Genomic DNA, 18276 nt, shown 5'->3' with positions numbered 1-18276 from the left:
TGTTTCCTCGCTCTTGTAGGCGATGCCTCCGATTAAATCTTCTCCTATGCATTGCAGCCATCATGGCGTTGTCGCCATCCCATAGTGGCAGAGCATCGTTTTAAAGGTTCTTGATCTCGATAATAATCCAGATTATCAACATGACTTTAGTTTTTGTTAGTCCTGCTGTCAAACCGACCAACCAACAAATAAACACACCAAACAGAGATGATGGCTGGGCATGTATGAAATACCTTTAACTAGAAGCAGGAACAATATCAGGATTTATTATGGCCAGTTAAGTTAACTGAAGACATACAGAAAACTGTTCATTGTTTTTATTTTGTACATTTGTAGAACGGTTAGTACAAATAGAAGCCGTCCTGCACTTCACATTACGATGGGTTGAGTCTAGTGTTGAAGCTGCCGAGGACAAATGTTGATAGTATCCTGACTAGAACCTCGCTACCAAAGGCCAGATTAATCTAATCAGAGTAGGAATTTCTTTTGGCAATGCAACAACTAAATGAACAGTAGAATTATGTGGAAATGACTTTAGCATCTCCTTGTAGCTGCCATTTACAACAAAATCTATGCAGTTTCCACATCCTGCTCTAATTGTTTCTGTGTTTAGGTATCAGCAGTCCAGGCTGTGGAGCTGGTTCTTCTTGTCTGTCTTCCCCTGCAGAGCTGCAGGGAGAAACGGCAGATTCAGATCCGCCACCCGGCGATCGAGAGATGAACGCAACTGAACTGAATTCCTCTTTGGTTCATTTGTCCCTCCTGCTGTCTCTTTGTCTCCTGCTGCTGTCTCTTTGTCTCCTGCTGCCAGATCTTTACTCTTGGCCCGCTCCTGCCGGAGGCTCTTAAAAGCCAAAGTATTCTGCCTCTGCATGGGGAAGACAGGAGGTTTTGCCCCGTTCGCCGAGATTCCCGGGGGCCCAGGCCGAGTCATCCCGACCCATGTCATCTTTTTCCCTCGCCCATTTGTTAACCCAACGTTGCGCAAGCGCGGCAGTGTGGCAGCAGGCGAAGTCTTTGTCCTCTCCAGGTGATCTTTGTCTGGAGATCGTGCACCGGCCTCCAAGAGCATCCTGGGAGAAGCCTCTTTCTTTTCCAAGCAGTAAAACGTCTGCAGCGTCTCCAGACGCTCGTTGACGCTCAGCTCACGGGAATGGTCGTCCCAGCGGTGGATGTCATGAAAGCAGTCTGATCCGGGGTCTGCCGCCCCGTCGGATTGAGTTGTCCTGAGATGGGTCGGTCTGGACGTGCAGACATCTCTCATTGGCTCAGTGGGCAAGAGGACTTGGCAAGGGGCGGATTCACAGAGTTGAGACGCAGAGCTTATAGGAGGAGAGAGTCGGACATGTTCCCCGTCCCCAAACACAGTCACTGGAAACACACGGCCACGAAGACGTCAGACACGGCAACGCGTTGCAGCTTGTGTTTCCGTCTGTGCTATGAATCCTTACCTTCAGGGAACAGCGTCTCTTTCGTGTCCACGGCGACCTCCTTATCAGTGGCTCCATTCCCCGCAGACAGGCGTGGGGGGGAGGGGGGAGGAAAGCGATGGGGTATTGAAGAGGAGCCAACGTGAGGAAGCCGAGGTAGAGAGGGAGAGGGAGGGCGGTTCTCCACGTCCTCATGGCGGTCCTTCCTGTGCATGTCCTCAGGCCTCTTCCTGTTGCTCTTAGAGTCGGTCGTCGTCTTCTGGGCTCTCAGAGGCCTGCCTGGCGGCTTTGAGCTTTTATCGCTGGTCGGCTCATTCTAAAAACAAGCAGGGATTACAGGCCCTAACACAGATAGAGCACCTTCTCTCTTTGCACACCGTTCAAAGCATCGGCTGGAGTGCAAGCAACGGTTGAATCTACTTTTACACTTAGAAGCTACTTAAATAAAGAGGATCTACAATTAAAAACTGTATAGTTACATACATGCGAAGCAAATGAATGCATGGCTGAACACAACAGCTCCAACCCTTAGTAAAGTAAGAGAATCGGTTGGTAAGCAAATCTGACACGGTCACATCAGGTCGGTGAAGAAGTACAAACCACATGTGTAAAGAATGTAATAAAAGATAGAGCTTCGAAACCGCAATGTCATTGGTCATTTGGGTTATAAAAAATAGATATATATGTTGAAATGCTATTAAACTGTGTCAATTGTTTCCAGGTTTGGGTTACCACAGTTTCCTAAATCTAGCCCTACCACAGGACAAATGATACAATCCTAATTCTAACTTGACTGCTCATCAGTTTACCCAAAACATAGTTGTGGTAGAAGTAATTACCAAACATTTTTCCACCTACTTCCTCCTCACACTAAAAGATGGCCTCTCGACAACGGATGAAGGATCAGGAACTCCGCATCATTGTGCTGTGTGTGGGATCCTACTTGTGAATTTAAAAAGTATACATTTGTGTGTAACCATGTGTTATGCAGCATCTGACAAATCGGCCATCTTTAGCCGATAAATCTTGTGCCTGAAAATGAAGTGTGAATGATGTTAAGAGCTACAGACCTTATTTGACAATGAGATATGAACCTTGCTGGACTTGACTCCTTTCTGACTCCTGCTGAGCTGCCCGAGCAGGAGGTGATAGGAGGCCATGATGGCGGAGGGCCGGTTGGCGATGAGCGTGCGAGTGATGTCAGAGAGGGAGTAGCCCAGCGTTTCCGTCATGTACGCTAGTGCAGATGAGTTGAGATCCTCCGGACTCAACCTGCGATGGCATATAAAACTAGAAAATCATTCAGAGAACGCAGGCCTCCACCGAGCAGCTCATTCCCCTCATAACATCGGAGTTGAGGTGTATTTTTTATGTGCATTTTTCAATGTTAAAATGTAATATTTTTTTAAAATATTTTTTCCTGAAGTCATTCTGGATCCAATCCAGATGGAATTCAGTGGGATAGAGACCCCCACCCTGCATGACTGTATCCAATTCAATAAACATTGGTCAGATTGAGGAAAATATTTTGAAGCTCCATTGACCGCAATGGTACAGAACATTTCTAAGTGATCCATAATCCATCTTCTGGATCATCTCCAAAATGTAATCATCTGTTCCTGGTAACATTCCCAATATTTCCTGAAAATGTCATCAAGGTCCGTCAAGATGTTTTTGAGTTATCTCGTTAACAGACGGACGGACAGACAAACGGCGTTCTTACAGTGAAGCTCAAAGACACCATTCAGAGGTTGCTGTTAAATGAAGTGAACAATTTGGGTTTGAAAATATTCCAACAGTGAGGAAAACAGAACCGAGTCATGCTTTGCTTCATTTATGTGGATTTCAGAAAATGCATTGTTGCCAGGAAGAGCTGAACATGATTTCATTTCCACACTGCATGAAGTGACGAAAAGCTTTTAAGTTAAGACAAAACTTCCCCCACCGACCACAAAAATGTTCTATTTGCTAGAAAACCTTCAGCGATTTCCAACTCGGCTCCGTTGCAGACAGTATAATGTTTACTGCAGAACTTTTATGGAGGACAGCTTTTGGTCTCATTCAACACTCATGACTCAATTATACGAGAGGAAATGTTGAAATAAAGAAAGCATTTACAGAGTTGTGCTACGTAGCTCTGTGGATCTCTACCTGTTCTTATAAGAAAGTGTGTGCAGCGGTTTCTTGGCATGTCCCTCGTTGATCCATCTCTCCTCCATCGCAGCTCTGATGCTGGGCCTTTTAGCCGGGTCTGGCTCCAGGAGAGACAAAACAAAGGCCTCTGCCCCTGAAGCAGAAACACATTCGCATCTCATTTAAAATATTGCTATTTCTGCATATAGTTTGGCGAATTAACAAAATTAAAAGGAATTATCAACTAGTTTATGCTTTACTTGAGTTTGCAGTGACGATCTGCATTATCACTGTTTGTCCTATTCTTGCCTGACTGAAACTAACAGTTGTCTAGACTGCTGGACTGATGTCACTCATCGTGACCTCAGTGAAACTGTATCAGCGATGACATCACGGAGAGCGGCAGGGGTGTCTCTTCAGGACAACTACGATAGGCACCACTTTTCACACCTCCTACCTGGACTGAGCTCACTGCAGGTCTAGAAAGTAGGAGGATTATGTCTGAGTTTATGTTTTAAAGACTGATTTAGAAGTGCATGAGCAGGATGAGCCCAGGTCTTACTCACACTGTGAGACCGAGAATGTCCTGGAAACCATTTGGTCGCCGATAATTGTTATCTATTAAGCTTCATTTTATGCTGTTAATCATTTATCTGCCGCCTTCATCACATATCTTATGACTTTTCCGCGGTTTTGCTTCACGTTCATGTTCATGCTTTCTTTCTCTTTTGCAAGCCGATGTGTTGTGCTACCTTTGCTGACGTCGCCAGGGATGCTGCTGATGTCTCCGTTGACCATCTTCTGGTGAAGCTGTTTGATGTTGAAAGGCTCGACCGTGAAGGGAAGAGTCCCCGTCAGCATGGCGAACACGCTCACGCCTCTGCACACGCAAGCAGAGTATGAAGCAAACACACGTGTGCAACATGAATGCAGCATGCATTTTATTGGGGAATGATGGAGCAGACATGCTGCAGCCTGCAGGGTTTATGACTTACATGGACCAGACATCCACTTTGGGTCCATACTTCCTGTGAGCGAGCAGCTCTGGGGCTGCGTAGGCGGGACTTCCACACTGCGTGCTGAGAAGCTCCAGAGACAAAGATTCAGCCTTCAGAGTGTTGCTCAGGCCAAAGTCTGTTGGACGCATAATCACTTTAACAGTGGCACACATGTACAGACACCGACACACTGATCTGATCCGTCCCTCATTCATCATCTTTTACGCTCTCAGTCAGACAACGCCAGCATACCCACAATCTTTATGTTGTTGTGTTCATCCAGCAGGAAGTTTTCAATCTTTAAATCCCTGCAGACAGAAGGAAGAGCGAGGCGTCAGGTCACATAGGATGCAAATTATTTGCTGTATTGACTTTCATGGCCCTTGACTTTAATCACGCAAGAGTTTGGAGATTTATTGTTTCTGAGCAATTTAATTTGGAGGTCAGTCGGTGCAAAACTCCTGCAATGTGTGAATAGACTTACTAAGCCTGTTTATTCACGAGCAGATGAGGAAGCCACAGAAGAAAATGAATAGCTAAGTTTGCTGTGGATTTGGGTGCAGCTCAAACTTTATAAAGGGTTTATGTGGATGAACATTTAAATAATGACTTGGAATTAGTTTGCTTTGGAATTATCATGATTTCCAAATCGGGCCAGAGTGAAATTCTCAGGCCAGCGTCGATCTCGATCTCGCTGTTCTCCACGAAAGCAACGTCTGTGAGTTCACCTGGAAAAGTAGCTCGACTCCCCTTCTCCCCGGCCTCACCGCCAACCACGCGGCCTGCTCTGGGAGTACCCAGCTAAATGAAAATACGCGGTCGGGAGCGAGAGAGAGAGAGATCCCCTATAAACTATAGCCATGTTCCTTTCATCCGCCGTCATCTAACAAACAGACACGTAATGTTTCAGGAAATCCAGAAGGGCCCCCACTTGCAAAACGAGAGGAGATTTCAAAGATGGATGGAAGGTAGAAAGAGGGGAAGGAGGGGAAGGAGCGCAAGAAAGAGTGAGAGCAGACATTGTTATCGAGGATAGAATGCATGCGGTAAACCTTCTGGATGTGGGCGGCATGACGGTTCATTGAAGTGAAAATGTTCCATTTATGTACAACTTAATAATCTCTGGGTGGGACTAGTGGTGTGTGTGTGTGGGTGTGGGTGTGGGTGTGTGGGTGTGGGTGTGTGTGGGTGTGTGTGTGTGTGTGTGTGTGTGACAGAGAGAGGTGCTACTGAAGAGTTGAGAATGGCGTCGTTGAGGGACTTCGTTAGAGAGGAAGTCCATGATGTTGTGATGATGTGTGAATCATGGCAGCGGCGCAGGATGATGAGGTCATTGCCTGGTACTCACATTCCCACCTACAGAGGAGCCGAGGTTCTAAACCCAAAGCCCAGCGCTGTGCATGTTCGTGTTCGTTTGTGGGGCTCGCACTGAGCATGGAGTCTTTGACACCTACACATATTAAAATGTCAATAAAATTACTCTCTGAACTCCCACGCTGCACTGCGCCCTTTCCTCCCATGTAAGCTGTTAATGCCTTGTAAACTGAGTGTGTGTGCATGTGTGTGTGTGTGTGTGTGTGAAGTCAGACTCAAACATACAACAAACAGCTACCGATGGCAGGCAGATTTGGCTCCACCGTACTGGGCCGCGAAATTTAAGGAATATAACACATTAGTGCTTTTCTTTCTGGGCTCAGCAGCTCACGTGCTTGATTTTCTGGCTAAAGCTCGCCGGCGGTTTGGTATATATGGCACGCGAAAAGATGTGCAGACTTCCTGCCAGCACCTGTGCAGGATTTGTAAAGAGAAGGCGTCCTAGATTGCTAGTTGAATGGTGTTTCATTGGGTTAAAGAACAGATCCAAAGGTATTTAAATTATTTCTCTGTGTAGCCTTGATGTCTAAATGTCTACAGTTTAGAATGACCCGAGTTTTATCTGATCTGAAAATTCATCAAGCAAAGGGAAATACATTTCTCCACTTTCATAGTGAGAATTTGGTGACTGGATTGAAAACCCCTTTAAAGCCTGTAAAGTGTGTTACTATCCAGTGGATATTTGGGTTAGTATAAAGTCTCCCAACAGGAGGAATTAGGTAGTCTGACTCAATCCAAAGGAAACAAACGCAACCTCCAAGCACCTCTAACGCTCACTAAATAACAGGACGATGATGCTTGAAAAGAGGAGCGATCCAAGATTGTGTCTGGTAGGTTTCATTTCTCTAGGATGTTAGGATGTCCAAATAGCCAACGTTTCCTTTAAATCATTTCTCTGGACTTCCCTTGTCATCTGGGTTTTTTTTCCCCACAACAGAAGAAATGTGATAATTACTCGTTTTTTAGTTGGGCTGTACATAATACAATGAGCTGTCTTCCTACAGCAAGGGTCAGGCTGTTTTAAAATAAACAAATGTCTTGAAATAATTTCCCTATAATTATTATTTATCGATAAAATTACATGATTTCTAATTTTGGCCTGGGAAAAAAAATACTTTTAATTTCAAGTTTACTAATTTGATTAATTTGGCTGCTTTAAAAAGGACCTGGAACAAACTGAACTGTTGAATTTCCTGATGAATATCAGGTCAGCCAAAGGGCCCGTGTGTGTGTGTGTGTGTGTGTGTGTGCGGTCTCACCTGTGTACGATGCCGTGTTTGTGCAGGTGATCCACTCCGGAGAGGATCTGGCGGGTGTAGCGCCGCACCTCCTTCTCCTCCAGCCTCCTCCTGTCACAGATCCTGTCCATCAGGTCTCCTCCTGCGCAGAGCTCCATGGCCATGTAGTAGCTGTTCTCTGTCTCCAGAGTCTGACATGCATTCATTAAGTACATTTCATTTCCTTTTTTATGATGTAAAAATGTACTTGCATTCTTTTTGGTTTTGAATGCATGTGTTTGTATATTATTGTTCAACCTCCAGCAGGACTACGATGTTCGGATGTCGGATCATCTGATGGATTCGAGGTTCTCTCTTCATGTTCTTCAGCACGTACGAGTCCTGCCGTGCTTTGTTCTTATCGATCACCTTAATGGCCACCTGTGAAGTCATTTTCACTTAGTGTTAAAACACAACGTGGAATAAAAGGTGATGCGTGATGAAAAAATGAAAGTCCAGTTCTTAAAGGTCGACAGCGAGTGCGGAAATATCGCCAGACTTCTGCTTCAGCAGCTCTCAAACCTGCCAGAGGTTAACAAGGGCTAAGAGGAGCAAACACCCCCCCCTCGGAGATGAGTTTGTCGTTACCAAGACAACCAGGTCAGGTACACATGAATCGGGGTCAGGGAGTCGGTGACAGAAGGTTCACACTGCGCCACGTCTCCAACACTCAGCAAACTGAAACATTAGCATTGTGTCTTCCAGTCTGTTGAAGAAAGCAGGGTCCTCGCCTGTCTTTATTTGCATACCACGCATAACATTGATCGGCATCAAATCACAATTTTAAAATGTCATTTCAACATTTTGTCTTCATAGATGAGCAGGAGGAGACTCTGTTCCTTTAAGAGTTGGATAAATGAAGTAATTACAGATGCGTCTGACTGGATTTTATTTTGTCACACATGGCGAGAATAATAACAGTCCGCCCTCTTATCCAATCACAACTGGCTGTAATGATCAGATGCGTGTCTTCCAGGCCCAAATTGTAAGCATGTAATCCTAATGTAGTGTGTGTGTGTGATCCTGATCCGTCTCAGGCGTCTCGCTTCGACTGACCTTTTCTCCCGTGCCGATGTGCAGCCCCTCCATCACTTTGGCAAACGACCCCTTGTTAATCATCTTCCCCACCAGGTAAGACCCCACCCGTTTGGAGTGGGGGAAGCTCCTCAGCAGCTCCCTGGGGACCTTCAGGGAGGGCAGCGGGAGCCGCTCCTGGGACCGGCCCCCTCCCTCTACCACCGTGTCCTCCAGAGAGGGCTTCACTGCAGCAGCCGGCATCCCGGACGGGGCCCCGGGCCCCATGCAGCCGCCTCTCACTCACATACAATCAGATTCACAGACAGGACAGTGCTGCTCATACCAACACAAACAGAAGCAAAACAAACCGGCCGGCTGAAGAGAATGCTGACGCAGAGGTTTTTCTACTTCCAATTTCAGGAGTGAGCATCCTTTATTCCAGACCGTCTGATGGAACAGTTTCCTTCTCTTCTTTCAGTTTGAACAAATGCAGGTGCCTGAACGCCTCTCCTCCGACCCCGCTGTGCAGCATGCAACGCTGGCTCCTCTCTCCGTCGCTGGCTCTGTCTCTCTCTGCTGGTTAGTGGATGATTAACTGTTGTGTACTCAGGTGAGCTTCAGCGAAGAAGAGGATATTCTACACCGTAATTACCCCCCCCCCCCCCCCCCCCCCCCTTTGCACTCGCTAAAGGTGCACACAGTAACCCTTACTTGACTTCTTTCAAATCTTATTTTCTAGTTCTGTCCATTTCAGCTGGCCGCTGACAGAATCAGGGTTGCTATCATGCATTCCGGTCTTTGTAAAAGACAGAAGAGGACGAGGACTGAAAATATAGAGCTTTTAATCATTTCAACCCGGGATTGTAAATGTTTACCTTATATTGAAAATTCACTCGCAATAAAAATAAAAATAAAAATAACAACCAGCAGCTGGTAGCCGACGTTAGCTTAGCACAGATGCTGAAAATGAGCAAAACAGCTGGCCTGTCCCAAAGGTAACAAGAACCATGTACAAAAAGCAAATTCTCCTTTGTACACATTATCAGTGAGAACATGAGATCATTAAGACACAAGTGAGAGAAGTTAATCCGAGTTTCAAGATTTTATTCCATTTGGACTAAACATTTATTTCTCCTTTTAATGCACATCTTAAACTGCTAATTGTAATATCACATTTACTGTACCAGCTTAAGAGCTGTATTATTTTCCTCATTGAACCCCCATCCTGCCAATAAGCTCATGCAACAATAATATATATTACATGAATGGGTTTCGTAGGTCGATGAGGGGAGCAGAGACTCCGCCCCCTTTGCACTGTCTCAGGTATTATCGTCTGTAAGGAAAGGATGTCCTGTGAGGCTTCAGCGGGACAAAAACGTCTTCATTATGATGCGATTACCGTGACGTCACTGGAATGTTGGCTTCACATGATAACACACACTCTTAGCTTTTAATGCCGTTAATGATATGACATAGTACCGGCGAGATGGGATTGAGGCACAGAGGTGTGTGTGTGTGTTAGCTGCGGTCTTTGGAAAGCAGCGAGGCTTTAATGATGACGACCGGCGACCACCATCGAAGTATGACAGTTTTACAGCTACTGCGTGCATTAAAGCGTGCGTGTGCGTCCGGCAGGGTCAGATTGCAATGAGTTGTTGCCCAATTCTTCCTCACTCTGCTGGTGAAAAGGGGGATATAGGCTCATATCCGCCGTGTAACTCGATACACACTCGCGCACACACACACACACACACACACACACACACACACACACCCTCCTGCAGCCTTTAACTGGGTGATTTCACCAGCCAAGTGGAGCTCCTGGAATATTTCACATATTGTAGAATCTAATTTTGCAGAGGCAGAGTGGCAGCAGCCATGACAGTCCTTCTCCTTTTTGTTCACCATGACAACGTTGTGAGCTGAGTTGCAACCAACCGTGAAAATCACTTATTCAAGCTCTATTTCCCGCCTCTTCTTTATGTCTGCACGCCAACTCATACACCAGGAGCCCTACACTTCATAAACAGGTCTTAAGGCCCTGGCGTGCGTGTGTGTGTGTGTGTGTGTGTGTGTGTGTGTGGGAGGAGGAGGTGTTAACACAGCCTCCATAGTGCTGGGAAGGTTGTCAAGCTGTATCTGGCTATGCACTGGACGGAAGCAGCAGAAGAAAGAGAAAAGGAACGAAGCGTGACAAAGAGGTGTGCGCCGTCCACGTCCGGCCATGCGATGGATGAGTGTTGGGAAGAGAGCGGGAAAACTGGAAACCGCTGGGATGGGATGAGTGAAAAGGAGAGAAAGCGAGCTTCACAAGGGAAAAACAAATGTGGATTAATAAGACCTCAAGGGCATTTTATATAACCTTGGCATTGCCAATGTTTTGCAGAGGTTTCTCTCTCTCTCTCTGTGTGTGTGTGTGTGTGTGTGTGTGTGTGTGTGTGTGCGCGTGCACGCGTTAATGTGTGTTTCCATGGTTCAGAAAAGGTCATTCTCACCAGCGGAGATCTCATTCTAGTTGTCTTTTCTGCATACACACATGAAAGCTGTTTCTATAAGCAGTGTGACGTGTGCATCAACACGTGCATATTTCACTCACATACCTTATAGTTTAATTAGTGTGTGTGTGTGTGTGTGTGTGTGCGCGCGTTGCATTGGCGCAGAGGAATGCTGGCTTGCCTGTAGGACTTGGCGACCTTCTCGGCGGTCACATTAAATGAGAAGAGAAACCCCCTTCTGCTTCCTGCCTGTAATAAATGGATCCCCAGCAACCATTAAGGCATATTTTAACACCAAATAACTCCCCGAAACCACACGAGAACAGACGCAGCTGACCCCCCCCCCCCCCCCCAGCCTCTCACCATCTCCTTCACCCTCTCTGTCTTCTGCTCTGTTTCCTTCATTTCTCTGTCAGTCTTCATGCCTTTACACACACACAAAGTGCATGAAGCTAAATGTTGGAGTGAAATCCTTTTGGAGCCACAGCATGATGTACTTCACAGTCGCACTTTGTAGTCTGCTGGAATGTTTAATGAGAGTTATAACTCTTGGCAGCAGCACTGACTACTAAAGCCGGCCTTCCTCACGCCTTCTTCAATGTTTCAGTGGAGGCATTTGAGCTTTTTCTCATTGCAAATTTGATTCTGCATTTTTTTTTTATAGTGATGACATAGAAGGCACTTTTTAAATCTGAAGATGATGAAATACTAATAAAATACTTGAGCTGAAAATAACATGATTATAATATACGTATTGTAGTACGGTTGGAGGACATAACAGGGACAAATAAAAGCAACAAGCTTGTGGCACTTAATTGTTGTCATTCTTTCATTTCAAATTATGTAGTTTTCTTTGGGTCGCATCGGACTGAGGCCTATGATGCACTGTTATCCTTCTTTAATTATTGTATCTGACCTAGATACTGATGTCAAATACAAGGAGCATACCCTACTCAGAATGGGATCAGTACTGCACATCACTTCTGTTAAGTGTGGCTGCAGACTAAGTGAGAAATGTAGTCATTTTCTCATAAACTGATATACAATACTTCTTTCTGAAAACAGTGTCGCCGCCCTCTGCTGGCCAATAAAAGGAATGCAGTTTTACACCACATTTGAACTATCCGGTTATTATAAAGGTGAAGGCAGGAAACCTGGAAACAGATCAATAAAAGAAGAACTATACAACCAACTTTACTGAACTAAAGCTTCACAAAATGCTCAACATTGCTCATTTTGACGAAGGCACGCAGGCTCTCTTTCTTCAGTGTTCTTCCCGGAATATTACAACTTTAATTATTGTAATATTCTGATTTTATTCTTGTAATATTACGAGATTAAAGTCGTAATATTATGAGTTTATTCTTGTAATATTATGAATTTATTCTGGTAATATTATGACTTTATTCTAATAATATTACGAGATTTTATACATATCGTAGTACGGTTGGAGGACATAACAGGGACAAATAAAAGCAACAAGCTTGTGGCACTTAATTGTTGTCATTCTTTCATTTCAAATTATGTAGTTTTCTTTGGCTCGCATCGGACTGAGGCCTATGATGCACTGTTATACTTAATTATTGTATCTGACCTAGATACTGATGTCAAATACAAGGAGCATACCCTACTGTTATTCAGAATTGGATCAGTGTCGTCGCCCTCTGCTGACCATTACAAGGAATGCAGTTTATGACACATTTGAACTGTCCGGTTATTATATTAAGGTGAGGGCATGCAGGAGACCTGGAAACAGATCAATAAAAAAAAAACTACAGAACCAACTTTGCAACTTTACCAAACTAAAGCTTCAAAGAATGCTCAACATTACTCATTTTGACGAAGGGGGCGTAGGCTCTCTTTCTTCAATGTTCTTCCCGTAATATTACGACTTTTATTCTCGTAATATTATGACTTTAATCTCGTAATATTATGACTTTATTCTCGTAATATTATGACTTTAATCTCATAATATAACGAGATTAAAGTCGTAATATTATTACTTTATTCTCGTAATATTACCACTTTAATCTCGTAATATTACTGTCATTGTCTGCTCACTCATCCGGATTGGGAACGATTGAAGGGCTGTTAGTTGGCTGTCGATCCCTGATGACATCATCCGTGTCCACGTGGCCTCCTCGACGTGTCATCGTCTGTCAGTGTCTGACAGACGCTGTCTCTTCGGAGTCTTCATCAGTCAGCAGCTTCGTGTCGTCAGTCAGCGCCTGCGTGCTGTTCTGTGGTCTCTGCCTCAGAGATGCTGATTAGAAATGGCTCTCCGTGGTTTCTAAACAGACAAAAAAAACGACACCCTAAAGACCAAAACCGCAACAACTCAATGAGATCTGGTTGCTTTATAAGAGCATTGAAACTTAACGCTGTGATCTATCTATCTATTTTTTCCAGACATGTTTTCTCCCTACACATTTTTGTCAGAGAATTCTGCACACCAACAAAAATGTAATTTCATTCATTCATTCATCTTCTGGACCGTTTTGTCCATTACCGGGTCGCAGGTCGTGCTCCCAGCAGTCAACTGGCGAGAGGCGGGGCACACCCAGGACAAGCCGCCAGTTCATGGCAGGGGCACACACACATTGAATCTCAACACCATCTCTGACAGATCCTGAAAAATGTGAGCTTTTCGGCTTTGTGAAGTCAATGTTTGCTGCATAAAATGTACTGTCTGTAGACTATTGTGAATAACACACACACACACACACACACACACACACACACACACACACATTTCCATAAAGAACGTCTTTCCCACAGCTTCAGTCCACCACTCTTTGCTAATCCCACACAATCTTGTTGGACCCTGAGATGGGAGTTTGTTACGACTGCTTTAGAGCTGTCAACAAAACATTGATGAGAAAGAGAGAGAGAGAGAGAGAGAGAGCTCAGATAAAAATACAGAAAGAGGGAAAGAGGGGGATTAAAAAGAAAGAACCCACCCCTCTGAGCCGAGAGGCTGAAAACCGTGTTGTAACACCACTCCCACTGTCGCTAATGTGGACCGTGTGTGGTTCTGTGCCTGAGTGCAGATGTGTGTGGGTGTGTGTGCGTGTGTGCATGTGTGCGTGCACGTGCGCACACTGGAGCAGGCTGCTGCACTGCTCTCAGATTGAAATGTGAAAGAAACGTGTTGGAAGGTGATGACAAGAGTGAAGTGAACCAGTCGTATCCTGAGGGCCCAGGCCAGATGTGTCGCACACAGAGCCTCAGAAACCTGCAGCACATTTCTCTTTAATAAGGATATTTAACCAGGGGAGGCGGGGGAAAAGGAGGTGGATGGGTTTTTTTTTGTGCATGTGTGCTTACCTGTGCGAACAAAAATGTGTATGTTGCATGTTTGTGTTTGCTGGGGTAATGAAGGTGAGTGTGTGTTTTGGAGGAGGATGGGGTGTGTGGGGTTTTCTTTTTTTTATTGGAGGTTTTCAGATTGCAGCACTGGAGAAAGTGAGGAAACGAAGCTTGACAGGCTGATTGCCACATTCATATATTCTCATCACCACTCGGGATGCAAACACACACACACGCGCACACACACACGCACAAACACACACTGGGCCTATTCCATATTGTACTTAGCTACTGACCACAATGCCCACCACTTCCTCCAGGAGCAAGCCCTGGCGCCCAGAATAACAAAGAAAATATTCAGCTCCATACTCTCTGATGTCTTAATATTTCCAGTCCTTCTGTTCTCATGCACAAATGATCCACGGACTAGAAACACAATTCGATCCTGCTCCGCCGACCCTCTGCTTGTTAAACGAAGCGCGATGTAGCAGACTCTGTCAAAGGCCAGCGTGGGTCCAGTATATTTACTGGGCAGACAGTCAATTCATTGTTAAAGCTCAATGCAAGTTGGACGGATGAAACAATTTTGAAAATCCTCAAAGCATAATGAAGCAATTGCTCTGCAGGGAGATGGAAAGCACATTTGAGCATCATTATTTGTTGCCGTTATTGTTTCGTTTCCACGCCATCTTGTCATAATGGCGTACGCAGACACTTTGTTCTTCCTTTTTGAAAGAATATAATAATATTAATAGCAACCCCTACAGAGACCTGGGATAAATCAACAGAACACTGGATTGGTAACACATTATGAGCTGGTAAACAATATTTTGTGTTTTTTTTTTATGAGTCTATAAAAGCTTATATAAAGTTTCATATTTATAGAAGTACGTAATCACTTTATTTCCAAGTGTTAGATGAGAACAATCTGCATCACTCCAATTACTTCTCAACTACAGTACGGATGTGATTAACCTAGCTTAGCATAAAGACTGGAAATGGGGGGAAGCGTCAAACATGGATCCTCTCAAGTTCACAATTCACACACTATGCCTCCATTGTTTAAAGTTTAAACCATTAAATTAGCTAAGGAGTAATTAATATGCCATTTTAAGCGGAGCTACAATTCTTTCTCTTCTCCCTTGAGTGTTGTTGCCACTTTTAAGATGCTAAAAAGCCCAGACTAGGGTTACATTATCCTGATGAGTGAGCTTCAGAGGTGTTGGAAAACAGATTTTTATACTTTCATTTCCTGTCATTGTGAAAATATAAACTAAAATAAGATAATCCCCCTTTGACTGCAGGTTTGTACTTAACACTTAGTAAAATACAGCTCACCCCATCTGCAGATTAAAAAATCACAGACAGGAAGACGCTGGGAAGTTTTTTATATTTACACCAATTTTATTATTTTTATTGTCACTATATTTTCTTAGCTGCTTTACCATATAAAATCATTTAATGAATCGGGCAGACTTCGCAGCTGAATACTTTTACCATGACACATTGATATGATCACTGTGTTCTACGCATACTACGGGCTCCAGAATGTCTGTTCTGTTATCTGTTACATATCATGTCCATGTTAGAGAACACACAGTTAATAAACCACGTCGATCTCTTTTGTTTCTCTTTGTCACTTGCAGAAATATTTATTTTATTTGGCCATTAAAAAAAAAGAACTCACAAGTTCCATTTTTTTCATCTCAATTTTTATTTTTAATTCACCTTAAACTCTAGATGTTGTTTTGCCACTACAGTTACCATGGCGATGACTTATTTTTGATCACAATGATTGGAGAGATAAACAGCAGAAATTCACTGCAACTTAATTAAATAAGAATCCATGATTTTAAATAATCTAAACTAAACTCTAATCCTGCATTCCCATGATGCCCAAAAAAATCTTGTATGTAAAATAGGTTTATTATTCAATCGGCAACGGATAAAAGTACGCTAGTGCACCAGAGTACAGGCCCAGAGCTTGTTTTAATGCTGCTAACTGAGGTCGACGCTTACAGCCCAGCTTGCATTTTCACGACCCCAAATCACAATCGATTCCAGTGGCCGTAAATGAGCCACAAACATGCTAACACTTGCTCTTCTTTTTTTCTCAGAACACAGCTACATGTGCAGACACTCAACCACAAGAGGACTATCAGGGCTTTGATAGACTTGTGTCGTCAGCTGCTGCATATGAATGCAATATTTAGTAAGCCAGAAATGGCTCCACAATATGTTGCAGCAGCAGCAGCAGCAGCAGCGCAATGTCAATGGACACATTGTGCTGCTGCAGAAGAGGTGCAGCTTGTTTGGGCAGGAGGAAGCTGATATTTACCAAAAAAAAAAGGTGTTGGACCGGCACACATTTACGGCTTTGGCTTGTCCGTGTCTTTGTGAGTGTGTAACGAGAGAGTGTTTAGCTGTGTAAGCCTGTGTTCATAAACATAATCACACATGATATACAACATTATGGTCATTCCTTAATAGCAGTGTTTTAAGAACGGCTATTAATGCAGCTTGTAAAATATTCCCAACACCACGCCAAAGACACAACTTCACCTCCCTCCTTAGCTCTCTCTCTCTCTCTCACTCTCTACCTCTCCCCATCACCCTCCCCCCCCCCCCCCCCCTATTTATTTAACTCATTAAAAACAATTCTCTGAAGAGTCCCACGTGAGTGACCAGGCTTCCGTTTTTTTCTTCTTCTTCCCTCGTTCTTTCTCCCTGGCTTTGTTTTCCTCCTCTTTTCTCTTAAACGAACCTGCATAATGTTGTCAGAACTGCTTGAGAATGAAGTGCTAAGTGTTGCTTTTTATGGGAAGGAAACAGACTGGAACAGCGGGTGTGTGTGTGTGTGTGTGTGTTTTCTGATGCCTACGAAACACACACATGTACTTATATCTGTGTACACATGTTCAGAGACAGAGGACAACTTCAGAGCGAGTGTGTTGTGAATTACAACCTGTTCATTGATGAGATACGACTGAAGCGTTGGGCTAGAAGATCATTAGGGTTCGTATGTGTTGCGTTTCCACGTGAGTGTGAGCATGTGTTTGTCCGTCTTTTTGGGGGTAGATATGTCATTAAGGCACCTGGTGAAAATCTGTTCTCAATTGTTGTGGTGATTTCTGCTCTTTTAATTTGGACAGTAAAGGCGCTGCTAGCTCTACCCACAGTGATGTCGTGACCACTTAACAATGTTAACTTCATCCCCATGCACAACAGCCCCGCAGGCTCCACACACACACACACACACACACACATACACACACACTGTTTTACGAATCTTGGCCGTAAAAGCTCAACTCATAATTTGTTTTCCAAGATCAAAATGCGCCATGAATGAGGAGTCTTTGTTTAAAGGGTGTGAATAATCTTTTAATGCATTGTAAAACCAAACTCAATGCACTTCTTCTTCTTCCTTGCATTTTCTGCAGTGCTTTAGTAAACCAGTACTGATGCTGGGAGAACATAAAGATTTAAACAACTTAATTGAGGTGGTCACACGTTTTAAAATATACAGCAGTCTAGTCTAAACAAAAACCTTTAATTCAGCAAATAATAATATAATCAAAATGTGGAAAGTTAGTATAAAGGTTCCGGGACAGGCTCCTCTCTCAGGATCCACAACAAAAATGTAAGACTTCTTTTAGTCCCCACTTTCCACAACATTTAAAGGAAATCAATTCATCTTTGCGTAATTAGGGATAATGTCTAAAAATGGTCTGTCTGACAGTTGCCAAAGAATGTCAGTCTGGATCAGGTTTTACCTGACACACCCCAACCCTCGATGAGGTTTTATGGAAATCAGAAGTGTTCTTATAATCCTACAGACACACAACCAAACAACCACACACACACACGGGCTAACATAACCGCTCTGGCAGAGGTAATTATAGCCCTTATTTGTGTACACAATCCACAGAAGTCAGGTCCCTGAATATAAACCTATTAAACAAAAATATTTTTTAAAAGAATGGTTGCAAAAAGATTACTCAATCACTTCTGTCTCTTAGTAGAGCCATAAAAGCATGTCTCCAAGGTAAGCACGACGACAAGCACACAATTAACTTTATACTGAGGAACAGCGAAGAGGTTTGTGTTGCAGGACCTGGCGTTGAATGCCAGGTCCTGATAAAAAAAAAAAAAGAAAGATCTAAAATAAAAATTTAAAATCAGGTGGAAGGATTGCAATGAGGACCAAGTCTAAAATACATGAAAGAAAAGTCAGAGCAAATGA

The 18276-nt window shown here is 43.8% G+C and overlaps 1 protein-coding gene across 1 annotated transcript; it reads right to left on the bottom strand.

Annotated features, from left to right (window-relative positions):
• Positions 1-616: 616 nt before the first annotated feature.
• On the bottom strand, positions 617-8514 carry LOC137909604 (hormonally up-regulated neu tumor-associated kinase homolog). The gene is made up of 10 exons (XM_068754068.1): positions 8269-8514; positions 7471-7593; positions 7195-7364; positions 4814-4869; positions 4559-4697; positions 4316-4443; positions 3582-3717; positions 2525-2702; positions 1452-1746; positions 617-1371 (listed from the first exon to the last, which is right to left on the bottom strand). Exons 1-10 carry the CDS (start codon positions 8512-8514, stop codon positions 617-619), a joined length of 2226 nt encoding a protein of 741 aa, XP_068610169.1.
• Between the last annotated feature and the right edge of the window lie 9762 nt (positions 8515-18276).

This window comes from Brachionichthys hirsutus, chromosome 20, assembly GCF_040956055.1.
Source record: "Brachionichthys hirsutus isolate HB-005 chromosome 20, CSIRO-AGI_Bhir_v1, whole genome shotgun sequence".
Lineage (NCBI taxonomy): Eukaryota > Metazoa > Chordata > Actinopteri > Lophiiformes > Brachionichthyidae > Brachionichthys > Brachionichthys hirsutus.
Note: the sequence above shows the minus strand (reverse complement) of the source record. Positions and strands in the feature narration are given on the sequence as shown.